The sequence below is a fragment of the Ascidiella aspersa genome, chromosome 6 (assembly GCF_963924565.1).
Source record: "Ascidiella aspersa chromosome 6, kaAscAspe10.2, whole genome shotgun sequence".
In the NCBI taxonomy this organism is placed as follows: domain Eukaryota; kingdom Metazoa; phylum Chordata; class Ascidiacea; order Phlebobranchia; family Ascidiidae; genus Ascidiella; species Ascidiella aspersa.
This window is the reverse complement of record NC_139452.1, coordinates 6,229,811-6,245,126: the sequence shown is the minus strand read 5'-3', so window position 1 is coordinate 6,245,126 and position 15,316 is coordinate 6,229,811. Positions and strand designations below refer to the sequence as shown.

The 15,316-nt window shown below is 41.4% G+C and overlaps 1 protein-coding gene across 1 annotated transcript; it reads left to right on the top strand.

Annotated features, from left to right (window-relative positions):
• The first annotated feature begins 227 nt into the window (after window positions 1-227).
• LOC146139375 (placenta-specific gene 8 protein-like) lies at window positions 228-3,380 on the top strand. The gene is made up of 4 exons (XM_083392413.1): window positions 228-242; window positions 992-1,160; window positions 2,302-2,459; window positions 3,273-3,380. Exons 1-4 carry the CDS (start codon window positions 228-230, stop codon window positions 3,378-3,380), a joined length of 450 nt encoding a protein of 149 aa, XP_083248539.1.
• The last annotated feature ends 11,936 nt before the right edge of the window (window positions 3,381-15,316 follow it).

Here is a 15,316-nt window from a genome sequence, read left to right as displayed (position 1 = left end):
AAAAATGACCAAACAAACAAGGATTTATGTTCAGTTTGTTATCCATGTTAACGATCAGACCATAAGAGGGACTCGAAGTTTTTTTGTTGTTTCCTGATTTTTTTAAGTTTTTACTTGTACCAGTTCGGTTCTATTTAAAACCGATTGGACACGTATAACCAAAACCTAATTGATTTTTTATTTGTTAGTTTTGTTTTAAACTATAAGCATATTTACCTGCATTCACTATGGAGATGGATCGGGTAAGGTATTTGGTCAAGGCTATATAGGCTTACCTTTTATTGTTTTTTTTTAGATATCGTCTACAAAGTCTAAACGAAATCAAAATTTGCTATCATAAGCACTATAATTCAAGGTCGCGAGACTATACTTAACAAACAAGATATAGAATTAACTTATCATGATGATCCAAATTTGTGACTACGGACTAGGATAGAGCTAGTTTGTTTCAGGGCTGCCAAGTCGGTTAAGAATAGCCCGAGTCCGACTTCGGTCAAAAAAATAAACCCGAGTCCGACTCCCGAGCCGACTCCGGTCAAATGCGCGATTTTGTGGTGTCCTGAGTCAGGTCCTGACTCTACATCCTGTATTCCCCAATTTACGTAACTAGAATAACGTGGATATTCAGCAATCCACATATAGGGGTGTCGTATAATTCATTCACTTACAATACATGGTTTCCAACATATGCTTTTCCACCTTTACAATTTCCAGTTGGCAAGCTTATCAGTTTAAAAATTTGGTACTGCGCATGCGCATGTCGGGACTCGGGTTGTTTTACGTGGTCGTATACTCGAGTTTATGTAACTATAGTCCCATTTTACCTCGGCCTATATAGACATTTAGAGAGCAACAATATTTTTTTCGCGCCAATTTTTGTTGAAAATTAGCATGCTCGTCCCAAATTAACCATTGTTATCCCCGTTTGGTTCCACTTGTTAATACGCCCATGTATTTTACCTGCCGAGAATCCGCAACTCTTATGCTACAGGGACCCTACATGAATAAAGGTCAGCGGCCAGATTTCAGCAAAATTTCGCCCAGCCCTGTGGTGATAACAGCACAGCCTATCATCCAAACAACCACGGTTGTACAGCAGCAGGCTGCCGTTGTGGACTGGAGCAGCGGTCTCTGCGAGTGTTACAAAGACATCAAAAGTTGTAAGTGACAACAAATGGCAAATCACTTTGAAGAGCAGACCAATTTCATTTAACAGTGTTTTTAAGCAAGTCATTTTTAAAATACCTATGTCCCAATCAAGTGATTTGTGAAACCACTTAAGTCAAGTCAAGTGTTTTTTACTTTGTCAAATTGGCTTAATGAAACTAACGGTTGTAAAACTTGGCATGTTTGACTACGGTATTTAAAACTTTACGTTTCGGGCTTGGTTTTTATTGCAATGCTGTTGAACTTTTTTGTTACCTACAGTCTACAGAACTATTAAACCAGAAATAAAAGCGAGACAGTAAAAACGCATTCCATCTCTTTAAACTATTTCACCAAGGCCGTTGCAAAACGTTTTATGACTTTCGCCTTGTATAGGTTCTTCGTCACTAAAGACGCGTTTGTTTAGTAGTAGGACATTCATTTAGGATCAAAGCGTCCACTTGTAGTAGGACTAAAAGGTGAAAACACAGGAACGAAATCTTTGAGGGAATTTTGATTTGGTCAAACGCCATCGAGAAGAAAAACGTCAAGACAATTAAACTGGAATAACCAACCTCATACACTTCAAACCTATAAAACGGAACAACACAGTGTTGTAAGATCCAGTGAAAACATTTGAAAAAAACTCTTTTAGACTTGATTTGAAATATTAAGTAGCATGTATTTAAAATACTTGATTTGAAGTCGTATTTGGTAATGAAAAAAAAAATAAGTCATTGATTGGGTTAAAATCAAGTGTTTTCATTCAACATTTTAATATAAAATTCATTTTAATATAAAAGCTATTTATCTCAAGTTTTGCACGTAAAACGATTAGAATGCTACATGTTGTTTTTTCGTTATTTTTTTAGTTGAATTAATTATTGCTCATTATTTATTAAATTTACCAAACTTCACGGTAAGTTGTGTTATTATTACAATGGTGGTTTAAGTTAAATATGACTTGCTCTAATGATTTCACTGAGATTTGTCTTGGACTGGGAATTGACTTGCTATTTTGGACTTGACTAAGACTTAAATTATTTCACAAATGTCTTGACTGAGACTTACGTTATTTCAAAATCACTTGTTTACAACACTTCTGATTATTCCGGAACATAATATAGAAGCAACATTAAACTCTTGTGTGAGCAGGTTGCTGCGTCCTCTGCTGCTGCCACAACTACTTTGGTGCCTTGGCGGTAAGAATGAACGAGAACTGCTGTGTTGGTTGTTCCGGTGAAGGCGCTGGCTGCGTTCCTGGGGGTCACATGGCTATGAGGTCAAGGTTTCGCGGAACACACAACATACCGGTACGATTGCTGGAAATTTATGGCATTTCGCAGCGAAGCCTTTGTTTTCAGGGTTGTAATGATTTACGTCAATGACTTGACCTTAAGTGCACTTCTGTCAATGCTTTCAAATGATTTGACTTGACTTAAGTCTTTCGGACAAAAGAACTGACTTGGACTTGAATCATTTTGTCAAAAAACTCGGGCTAAAATTAATGTTTTCAATCAATAATTTTTTTTTAACAATTAGGTTTATCTAAAATTGTGCACGTAAATTAATTTGCTTTCTGTCTATTACGTTTTTATTATTTTTAAATGATTTATTGATCATAAACGGGCGAGTTTACCGAATTTAATAGTTTAACGTTTAATTTCGAATGTTAATGAATGAACTTAAAGTTAAATAGCTCTTAATGTGACTTCACTCAGACTTTGACGCAGACTTGGGCAATTGATGGCTTAGAAAGGAACTTGAATTGTTATTTTTTGCAAAAGACTGGACTTGGAAAAATAACCGTTTGAACTTACAATGCTAAAAGCGTTTGACCTACAAATAAGGCGCACAAATGGTACAAGCGTTGAACTTACATTCGAGCCTGTTTAGCTCATTCGGTAGAGTGACGGACCCAGTATAACCGGAGTTCGTGAGTACGAACCTCACTGCAAACAAGTTGTTTTGTTAGCCTGCCTTGCTTGCATCATTGATCGACAACTTCGGCGAGTCTGCGTTGACTTTCTATGTATTATTTAATACAGTTTAGAATTTAGTATTTGATATGGTTCCTCATAAGATATCTGTGTAACTGTCCTTTTCAATTTATTTTTATTAAACAGGGGAGCATCTGTGGCGACTGCTGTGTGATGAACAGCTTTATGAAGCCGTGTGGTATGTGCCAGCTGGCCCGTGAAATGGATCACCTTGGATATGCCAGCACATGCTAAATTATTGCAATCCCGTCGAATCTTTCGAAATTTTTCAAACAGCTATTATTTAGTGATTTGTGACATTTCCTGTTCCTACAATAGAAATACTTAGTTTGAAAAAATTTTACCAGATAATTATGCTGCTTGTTAAAACATGTGAAATCCGTAAACGATTGCTTTTTTGACCTGAAAAATGAAATTTTTGACAAATTTTGACGTAAAAATAATTTATTTTGACAAAATTTTGACCTGTTAGAAATAAATTAATTTAAATAATCTAGGAGTCGTTATTCACACATTTTTTATAACGTATATTTCTCAAATGAAGATATAATACCGTTGAAAAGACTTTGAATATAAGTCAAAACTAATTTTTTTTGATAAAATTTAACGATAAATTAAAAAAAAAATACGACCAATTTAAAAAAGCTGATCAAAGTTTTTTTTTATTTTGTAAACGGTTTATGTGCATTTTTATTCGATTTTTGATAAAAAATATTTGACAAATTTTGACCTAACGTGTAAATTTTGACAAAATTTTGACTTTTTTTGAAAAGTCAAAAAATATTCGCCCTTATTAGTGTACTATAAATATGCTGTTGCTATATTATTAGTGTACTGTATGAAATGTACATCAGTGGTGGACGTAGACCTGATCGGTTTGGAGGGGCGTTCAGGTATAATAATTTTTGCAGATACGCCGTATCCCTAAAAAAAAGTTGAATTGAAAAAAATCTTATTTTTTCAGACCTTTTTCGCCAGGCGCTTAAATGTATTTAAACAACGACTTCAGTTGCATTTGTGCACTTAACCAAACGACAACCTCAGGTTTACTAAGGTTACTCGTTTCAGCCGTTCTGTTATGACGTTGTCTCGGATAATTTTAACGCATTCAGGTATTAAATTTGTCATTGCAATTCCAAAAGGAAAATTATTCTATTTTTACCACTGATCTGACTGCAGTAAATAGCATTATAGGTTAACCCTAACCTGTGTTTGAATAGCACAATCGTATCTTTCAAGCGTTTTGCTGCGAATTCTAAGGATCTAATTACCTCTTTGAAATTTAATGTTCTACTATATTTTTTTTCGCAGTATGAAACATCTAAGTTTGCTTTCATAAAACACTATAAACGATAAGTTAAGTCAGACACAGCAATATTTGTTAGTTTGGTCAATAAATAATCTCACAGTTACGCGAAAGTTCCTAATTACTCTTTTTTTTTAATTTTCTATGCACACGATTTAACTGCGAGAATTTGTTAATTTGTCAAAATGAAAGGAGAAAATTATACAATTTTTTTAAAGTTTGTTTAAGGTTAATATGTACACATATTGAGCTGCAAAGAGCCAAATTGGCATTCCCGGCTGTGTGTTATCCGCTATTGAAAAAATGGCGTTCCTTGACAGAAAAAGTACTGCATTCTAAGCTTTAAAGTACTTAAAACTACTCCACATAAATTTTAAATTGTTTCAGTTTCCTTGTAGGATATTATGAGCGTTTTTCTGAAATGGTTAAAGTGTAACATTTGATCTAATATACATTATAAACAAAAAATCCAGCACTGATATCTGCATATGAGCGTTTTTACACGGTCTGCACTCTCAAGCATCGGTCGACACCAAACACGATTTTGCGTCATAAACCTATTTGTCGCGCTATTTCTTAAAGCAGACTTGTTTTTCTTTATTGCAAATAATTTTTTTGCAAAGCCAAAAAAGGTCGTTTCTTATACTGTTGCGTTTGTTTTTATTCAGATATACTAACGATGCCTTATTTGGCGAAATATATATATATCTTTTAAGATCTGGTTAATGTGTCTGACCTGAATTGCTATAGCTTTGCTAGATTATTTTGCTGTTACTGATCAGGAATTAAGGTCGACATTTATCTTGCAAGGGTCAAGGTGATTTCCATTCTTAACATATTCAGTGCAACATATATAGTTTGATGACACTTTTTATTTGTAATTTACCGGGTATTTGAACGGAAACCGGTTAGAGCCGCCTTAACCTGGTTCAAATCAGAATAGCCTTGACATTTTTTCGATTTTTGACGATTTCTAAAACACTCACTTTCGCAAAAGTTAACCAAAGAGTTGTTAAGCTACAAAATATTATGTTTTTTTGATTTGCCACAAATTCGAAAAAGAGCTGCGCAACCTGCAAATGGTTTACCCACTTGACCCAGTTGTTGTGTCAAGGTCATAGGACCATGCTTATCACAGTGTCGGAATTTCACCAAACAAAGGAGGTTGGTCACATGAGATTCAAGTATTTTGCTTCCGTGTTTGACAATGTTTGTTGTTGGGCTGTCAATGGGGACGAGAGCTGGAGACGGGGATGCGGACATTTTTTGCACAATGTGCGCATAAATGTGAACGCCAAAATGTGCACAACATGTGCAACATTTTTCAATGAAAATGTACTCACATTTTGAGAGGTTATACAAGCGCAACTCAAACTCAAACTCTCACTCAAAAATGTGCGCACGTTTTTTCGCACATTGTGCAAAACAACGCCACGTTCCAAGTTGGTGAGGTGAGCTTGGCGTTAGCTGCAATTCGGAAAGTTTATAATTCAAATTCAGAGACAACTATAACGATCATTCCTTTAAGCGACTAAAGTGTAAATAAACGGGTGTAACTGATGTGGCCTTCATATCACTGATGATGGCATGAGCATTTGCCGAAACGTTTGAACAATAAAGCATGTCGCTTTATACGTCTATTTGAGCCGTTATTTTCACCATTAAACTTATGAACAGATCCGTATAGTGTTTCAAACTATAACGAATTTTTAATATTTCCGCTTTTCTTTTACGTTTAGTTAATAAAAAGACCCTTGCGTAAAACTGTAACAGAGTTTAACAATTGCTGTTTGTTGAATATAAACTTTTAATTAATCTTTGTTTAACATTAAAACGTAGGTGAAGTGTTTACAATGTAAAAATAAAGGTAACCTAATTGCGGTAACTTTGTTGTTTCATGACGCTACACGCAGGACGCAGGCCTATCATCCCTCTATTCTACACCACACAAAATAAGGACGCCTGAAACAACTATGATTTTCATGGCAAACAATCACATAAAATTGGGCATAATATAAGGGGACTTCCATTAACAAATTTGGCTTTGTTAAAAAAAATAAAGGCCTAAGTCAAATTTCTCACAACACAATTTTATCAGATGGAGACCGCAAAATTGAGGGAAAATTTTAGAAATACGGAGGGTTGCAGGCCTCAACATACGTAGCACATTGATAAAAATATTTTTCTAACGTCTTTATACCCGGACAGATTTAATTGCGAAAGAAATTTCGTGCTCCCAGTTTAACCCGTCCTCATGTATGTTTCGAATTCTCTGAAATCTCTGCCAAGTCGCCCTAATCGGTCAATTGTGTATTTTGCGGTCGGCGCATTGTATGTATCCAGTAAGAAGTGATCGTATTTACGAGAGCGTAGGAAATGGCCGCGAAAACTTCGACGGAACTTTGAGGTAATAATACTAGTCAATGTTTAATCACTCGAAAAACGAAGGAGTGATGACTGTGGCGAACTTACAGTACAACTTTAAAGTATTGATAAGCGCGTCAGTGTGGATAGCCGCCTACAGTGAACTAAAATATCCTAGGTGAATGAACAATTCCTGTCAAACTTCACCGGAACTTTAAAGTAATGATATACCGGTAGACCTACTAAAATTATTAATCGCTCGAAAAACAGAGGATAAACGTGTGAAGCGAACTGAAAGCACAAACTTGAAGTACTGTTAAGAATGTTGGTGTGGATACAGCAAAGTAAAATACCATTGGTGAATGAATGGCGTTGGTATTACGCCAAACTGCAGACGTAAGCATGCATTTCGTTTCAAGCACTCTGCCCATGGGTCGCGACGAAATATTCGATCGCCGTTTATTTTTGTTGGGTCGCAATCTGCAGTAGTTATTATATGCTTAGATTTGCCGAGATTGGTCCTGAGCAAGATTTCTCCTATACTTGAATAAAGGTGGAAGCAGTACGAAAACATTGCTTATTTAAATTAAAAAAACTTTTTTATGGTAATGAGTTATGTTTACACGCTTGAGTTCAGTAAAGAGTCTATAGGGTCGCCTAAACGCAACTAATATACTTAAAACTACTCCTATAGTATTTTGGGCCGCGAAAAAAAGTTGAGAAATACTGGTTTGGCCTTGTCGGTAAAATACTGCATAAACTGCTAAACAAATTCATTTAGCATGTCTCCATTGGAAAGTTAGCTTTGATTTCTGGATCGAGTAGGGGATTGAGGTGACACCCATAGTGGAATTCATTTCAATGTTTAATTGCTCATAAACATAATAACTGGCTTCTGGCAGCCAAGCGTTCATAGCGCCTTGAGGTCGGCTCTTGCTATCATTGTGAAGCAGAATTCACCAAGCGTTGGATTGTTTACATCAGTAGTTCAGCAATTTAATGGTCCTAGCCCCAACAAGAAAATAAAGAAATATCAAATGCGTTTCACAATTGTGCACCGTCTTTTGCGACCGTTGCGCTCAAATCACGTAGTGCTTGCAGAAATTCGTAATTTGATCGCTCTCCACGGTCCTTGCGTGATCTGTGGGTTTCGACTGTCCGTCGCTTAGCCCATAAGCATCGCTCTTATGGCGGTTTAACTTCAACTGTATTATTCCTAACGGCGGAATATTTAAACCGATCGCATTTTGTAGCAAAATGTATGGCCGTCTTTTTTGTAGTTGTATAGGTCTGTTAAAAGAAGCCTAAATATTACTGTTTTGATGGCGCGTAACTTTTATATGGGTTTACCAATGGAGGCCAAAAGCTAACAAGGTAAATGGGAATATTTTCATTATAACTGTTTAACCACTTTTCCACAAAACAAGTTGAAGCAACAGTAACGCTCAAGAAAGTATCGGTAATCACGGGGAATTGTATAAAGCAGAAGGGAAAGAATTCAAACTTTCCCCCCAATTAAAATTGATTTAACCTACAGGAATGACAGGGAAAGCCGAAGTTGAGTGGAGTTGTCTTACAAGCTTGTGGTGTAGCAATTGGTACCAAAATAAAACAAAGGTTTCCGTAAAAAGGGTATTTTTAGGTTATTAGTACTTAATTGCCAGTACGGATTCTTGGCACTCTTGGCGAAAACTGTATGCAATAACCTGTCATGCGTATCGTCTGTAAGCGTTAAGGAGGTCAGATTGAATTACTTTTGTTGAATTACAAGATTTTGAGGACTAAATATTTAAGGTTGACTAATTTGACACATCACAGTGATTCTGCGAATTCTAATTCCAATCTAATTTTTGTGTTGCTAGGGTATTCTTACTTGGATTTCAGTCTAAATTCCGATTGTCATGCAAGTGAGTTGTTTAGCCTGATAATTGCCATTGCTAATGTACGAATATTTCCGTTCACATTTTTAAAATTGCTAACTCTTTAAAACCATGGAGATTTTACCTAGAAATTGTAGTCAGATATTAGCTTATTTTTATTTCTAATTAGGTTTATGTATAATCTGGTTTTAAAAACTCAAAAAATTTAATTTAAATTCTAATTTCATTTTTAAAAGCTGAAAAGAATATTTTGTTTTTCAAAGCTGCTTTGTGACGCTTTGGTAACGAGGTTAAAAAATAGTTCAGAAGCACAGCTGTTGATGGCGGTACAGTTTTGCAAGAGTTAATGAGAAATCTTATAATGTTTTATGTAAAGCTTTATTGTTAACACATTTGTGCTGATATCAATTTTTTTTCGAGACACAAGTTTCCAAAAACAGATGATGAATGGCGACAAATCCCGAATGGCGTCAAATTCCGAACTGTGCCTTCTGGCGTGGGCTTTTTTGGTTACAGGTAAGCCTGTTTGTAATTTAACTTTTGCGTTTTCTTAAGTTAGTCACTGGCCTATTAAATCACCTAAAGCCATACGTTTTCACAATAAATTTTGGTTGTTTTAGTGTAGTTGGGTAATATTTACCTTAAACTAATTGTTGCAAAGAATTTGTTTTGTAGATGGATTCCATTTGTTAACATGTTGTTTAGGATGTCAATCACGGCCCAAAAACGCTTTGAACAAAACGTAGTCATAAACGTCACTGATTTAATAAAAAGATCTAACCATAGCTTTCGATAAATCTGTACCTTCAATATTTCCGACAAAGTATATATTCCGATTTTTGAAACAAAAAACTTTAATGTGTTGCGAAACGTATGGATGACTTCTGACACGGATAGTTTTATGTAGTCTTACTCGAGTCCCGAGTCCGATTCCAGACAAACAAACCGACTCCGTCGAGTCCAAACCCCGACTCCACAGCCCTGGTAAAAACGACCTACTAAAGCAGTGGTTTCTAACCGGAGTGCCGCGGCGCCCTGATGTACCATTTATAATGTCCAAGGGTGCCGATAGGTATTTGAGAATTTTTAAGAATCTGACTTTTGCTTAGTTGGTAAGCTTCTTGATACAACTATTTGTGTACGATTAGAGACCATTATCTTAAATGACATTTTCCCATCTGTTTTAAGTTGATTGTGATGTACCAGTTTCATTTATAGTGATATTTCAGTAAAATACTCAACGAAAATTCCAGTCGTGGTGGCGAAAATCTATTTAATATCTTTTAGGGGCGCCGTAGGTCATAAGGATAAAAATCACTGTAAAGGCCGTATCACTAATCGTAAAATTGCAATTTCAATGAAAACCCCTGGCAAGGCTGGATAGTTCTGGCTATAAACCGACTGTTTCGTTTGCCTTGTCACAGGCGCAGCAAGTCACGAGTGCACGACGTCACCCTTGCCCTGCGTGTTTCCCTTCACGTATAAAGGTGAGGTTTACCACAGCTGCACTACAGCGGGGGTAGACTTCTACTGGTGTTCGTCAGTCAACGATTTCGCGGACTCTCTTCAGGAAAAGAGAATTCGCTGCTACGATTGCGCAGGTTTGATGTCTTATTATATAGTTAAATCGATAAAGAACTTTGATGAATGATTTTTAAGTAGTATTTGGCGTTGTTTGGTGCATGACCGAGAAGCTTCTAAAAATGTTTTATTTTAGGGTTAATTATTATGCAACAATACAATAATTATCTTAATAAATGAAATGGTTCTTATAACTTGGTTTATTTATAAATATGTTACCTATATATTAGTTTAGTGAATTCCATTTTAAAATACAGTTATGCCTTGTTTCGCTAATAATATCTAGAGAGACATTTTAATAAAATTTTGCCGAAAGAACAATTGAAACAATGCCTGGCAGCAACAGTATATTGATTAATAATAATTACTATCTAATATACAAGTTTTAATTCCGCATAAATAGAAAATTATCCGTGAATTTATGCAACATACATTTTCACAAACATATAAAACTAGCCTTGTTATCCCTTCAGAACATTGCACAAAACCGTATCGATGTGGGTGTCCGATGGATGACGGACCCCTACTTCACCCAAACCCCAGAAACAACGCTTCCGTCATCCAATTGGGGGCCACAATACCCCCAGGGTGGGTGTGCGATGGGGTCCCGGACTGCGACGACCAAAGCGACGAGCTCTACTGCAGCTGCGACGGGGACCGGCTCCAGTGTGGGTGCAAGTTTCCAGCCCCAAAATGCTACGGGGGGGCAGGGTGCTACCCCAGGGGTGCAGCGTGCGATGGAGTCGAGAACTGTATGCTGGGAACCGATGAGCTTTACTGTAGAGAACAGTGGCTACCTTGCCCCTGTAACAATATAGAGGGTTGCGTCGACTCTAAGCTTATACCGCTTTCCACTTTTTGCGACGGCGTGCCGGATTGCGTAAACGGAACCGACGAAGCCGACTGCCCTTGTTCTGAAGGCTTCATACAATGCGCGATCACAGGACAGACTGCGGACCGCAGTTGCACCAAAAAATCGTTTTTCTGCGACGGCCAGAACAACTGCAATGCCTGGGAGGACGAGGCCGGGTGTTCTTGCTCGCCTAACCAGTTCCAGTGCGATTGCTTCGCCAACGCGACCAAGACGTGTCCAAACTATAATGGATGCCTCCCACAATCGGTACGCTGCGACTCTTTCGACCAGTGCGGCGACGGCAGCGACGAAAGAGACTGCGTTTGCGCGTCCGATAAAATCGACTGTCCCTGGCAGGCGGGCACAGTCTGCGCGAAGGGCGTTCACTGTATATTCGCCAACGAAACATGCGACGGCTTTTTGGACTGTCCGGGCGGGTTGGACGAGTTCAACTGCACCTGCCCGGGCGATAAATTTACCTGCGCCTGCTACGGCCAACTTGGAAGCGCTTGGGACAACTGCAGAGGCTGCCTTGACCCAGCCTTGAGGTGCAACGGCCGTAACGACTGCTACGATTGGAGCGACGAGCAGAACTGCACATGTGGTGATGATCAGTTCGAGTGTGCGTGCGGGAAAATAGGCCAGGACTGCGGCGATGGGCCCAAGTGCATTCCCGAAGACTAGGAATGCGATTACGTCAACGACTGTAGCGACGCGAGCGACGAAATGGAGTGCGCTTGCCCCTTCGAACAGCGTCGTTGCCCCTGCCCCTCACACAATCCAAACTGCACTTTAACCTGTATCGACTCCTTTAAAATGTGCGACGGGCTCAACGACTGCCCGCTTGCCACTGACGAACCTCCCTGTTGTAATTTTCCGGACAGGATCCAGTGCCCAGGCTCGGAGTGGTGCATCAGCAAGGACTGGTTGTGCGACGGCGAGAACGACTGTGGGCGCTGGGAGGACGAGATTGGCTGCAAATGTACTGCAGGGTGGCTTCCTTGCGCCTGCTACGACCAGGACCCTAGCTCTTGCCCGGAAACAGCGAAAATCGGCTGTGTACTGGAGCCCAAGTTCTGCGACAGCATTAACGACTGCAGCGACTGGAGCGACGAGTCCAACTGCAGCCTGCCAGTTGGCACCTTTGCGTGTAAGTGTGTTGGAAGCCCAGCTGAAACAGGCTGCCACCGAGCCTGGATTAATGCCCAGCTGGTGTGCGACGGCTTGAACGACTGCGGAGATTGGAGTGATGAAATCCCGTGCGACTGCTCACAACACCAGGCCCTTTGCGGGTGTACGGGGAATGAAAACCGAACGTGTGAGGGTCAGGGTCGCTGTATCGACCTTCAGAAACTGAGCGATGGCGTTAAAGACTGTTTAGACGGAAGCGACGAGCCGTGTGCCACCAGCTTGGTGCCCTGCTCGAGCTGCGTCGTACGGGTGTCAGTATGTAAAGGTGAAAACGCTACCAAAGCGCTTATGATGCAGCACAAGTTGACTGGTGTGAACGCAACGTGCGTCACTGTACCACATACGAGTTCTAACTCATCTAAAACTGTCTGCATTTCGGGCTGTGATGACGAGGCATGCAAGACGCCCTTTCCATGCCTTGACGGCAGTTTTATTCCTCTGCGGGGATTTTGCGACCGCAAGAAGCACTGCCCGGACGGAAGTGACGAACTCCAACCCACAGTTTCCGGTTTCAAGTGCTTCGGGGCACACTCACCAGTCGCTTGCCTTCTCCCCCAAGCCAACTTGCTCGATAAAGTGGCGCAGTGCAAGGACAAGTCGGACTTGTGTAGCGCAAACTCCTGCTTTCGATGTTTCGACAACTCCACGACTGTCGGTCGATCGCAGGTTTGCGACGGAGTTGTGGACTGCGTCGACCTTTCGGACGAGTGCTTTTGCGAAGACGCGCGAAGCCTGGCGATTTGCGAGGACGTATTCGCTAATTTCACCTCGGAGTGCGAACTGGACGAGATGCCATGCGCCAATGACGTAAGCAACTGCTCCAAATTGGTTGATGTCATATGCAACGGGGTGGTTCAATGTGAAGGCGGAGCGGACGAGAGGCACTGTCAAGCCATGGAAGCATTTGGGGAAGGCCGACTGGTAAACTGTAGTACAAAGTACGGGTCTGTTCAGGCAACGGAGTGCGACAAAAGACCAGAGTGCGACGACATGAGTGACGAGTGTTCAAACTGCCCGGAGCAACCAGCCTTCTGCACTGACCCCTGTCGCTTTCACTTCCGCATGGGCGAGCGCTACTGCGACGGCGAGCCGGACCCAGCTTGGCACTACATTGGGGCGCAATGTCCGCAAGGCTTCGACGAACGGGACTGCCCCACGAGGGTACCCTGTGACCCTGGGAAACCCCCTACAATAGACATCAAGCAGCTGTGTGATGGTAAGGTGGATTGCGAGAGAGGATCGGACGAGGCGGAGGATGCTTGCCCCGGGAGGTTTTACTGCTGGGGCGGGACGCCGCTTTCCGTTGACCGCAGCGCCGTGAAAGACGGACGCGCAGACTGCGCCGATGGGAGCGACGAGGCCGGAGTCTTCTCCTCCGTGTACGAAATGATCTCCAACGAGTTCCTGCGCGCCCTTCTTTGGATCATGGCCTTCATGGCCACAGCCGGCAATCTCATTGTGATCTTCACCGTTTGCAGGAAGCTGCGCAACACTAACTACAGCTCGCCCTTCACCAGTCTCAACCTGCTGCTTGTGCTCAACCTGGCAGCAGCCGACCTACTGCTGGGTGTTTACCTGGCCACGGTCGCCGCTTTTTCGCTGCGTTTTTCCGGCAGCTACTGGAGCAGCGACCGCGAGTGGCGACTGAGCGTAACTTGTTCCTTACTCGGCTTCCTCGTTGTCTTATCTAGCGAGGCTTCGATCCTTTTCATGTCGGTCACCACAACTTTACGCGTGATCACTCTGCGCAAACCCCTGAGAGTGTCCAACATCCGACAGCGCACAGCACTCCTGCTACTGGTATCAGTGTGGCTGGTATGTCTCGCGCTTGCAGCAGTTCCACTGCTTGACTTTGGCGGCGGCTACTTTACGTCTAGCGTATGGATGCCGAACCTCTTTACACGATCCGAAGTGCTCAGCAAATCCGAGTTGGGCGAGTTGGCGGCGCGTATGAGTCGCCGAGTCAACGCTAGCCTGGATGTAAACTCGTGGTCGAGCGTGTTGCTGTACTTGCGGCACCACGGTCTCGCGGTTCGCGGCCACTTCGGCTACTACGGCGAGAACAGCGTGTGCATGCCGCGCCTGTTCAGTAGCGCGCATGCCGACCAGTCGTGGCACTTCTCTACAGCGCTGCTCAGCCTCAACCTCATTCTGTTCGTCTACATAGCGGTCGCCTACTTATACATCTATCGCAAAGGGCGCGCGCGCGTACAGTCGAGCGAGAACGACCGCAACGCAAAGTTGCAGAGCCGCATAGCGCGCCTCATCTTTACCGACTTTTGCTGCTGGGTACCGGTCTGTGTGTTGAGCTACGTCCACCTCGGCGGCGTGCAAATGTCCGGCGTTGCTTATGCGGTCAGCGCGATCGTCCTGCTTCCCATTAACAGCGTGCTTAACCCGCTTCTCTACTCGGCCACCGTCGAGCAGCTTTGCGTCAAGGCCTTTGGTGTTTTAAAGAACCACTCGCTTCGAAGGCTGAAAAGCATCGACGCTGTTGCGCGGGGGAGCTGGAGCGCTGTGGTTGTGAACGCCAGGAGGCGCTCCACCATCAAAACCACCGCCGACCGGTGATGTCACAGTAGTTTTGTGACATCAACTTCGTTTTGAAGTGCAGTGGTCCAAATGAAACGCATTTTTAGTTTGATTCGCTCTTTAAATGGTTTTCGGTTGCTTTTTTGCCTCTTGTGTTTCTAGCGCTAAAACTTCGCCATGAAGACGCCGTTTTCACTCTGACGTCTTTGTACATACTATCTGACGTCTTTGTACATAATATTAGTTAATTTTGCGTTGCCATAATAATTTGTACAGTTTTTCAAAACAATTTTTATAACAAAAAGTATGAGTAGTTGTTTCACTTTTAAATCTAGTTTTTAACAGGAAATACATGCTTGTATTGCGACTCTTCTATTAAATGTTGTGTTGAAATATGCATCAACTATTATTGAAACTTCCGAACAACAGTACTTACAAACAACAACAAACCAATTGTGGTAAA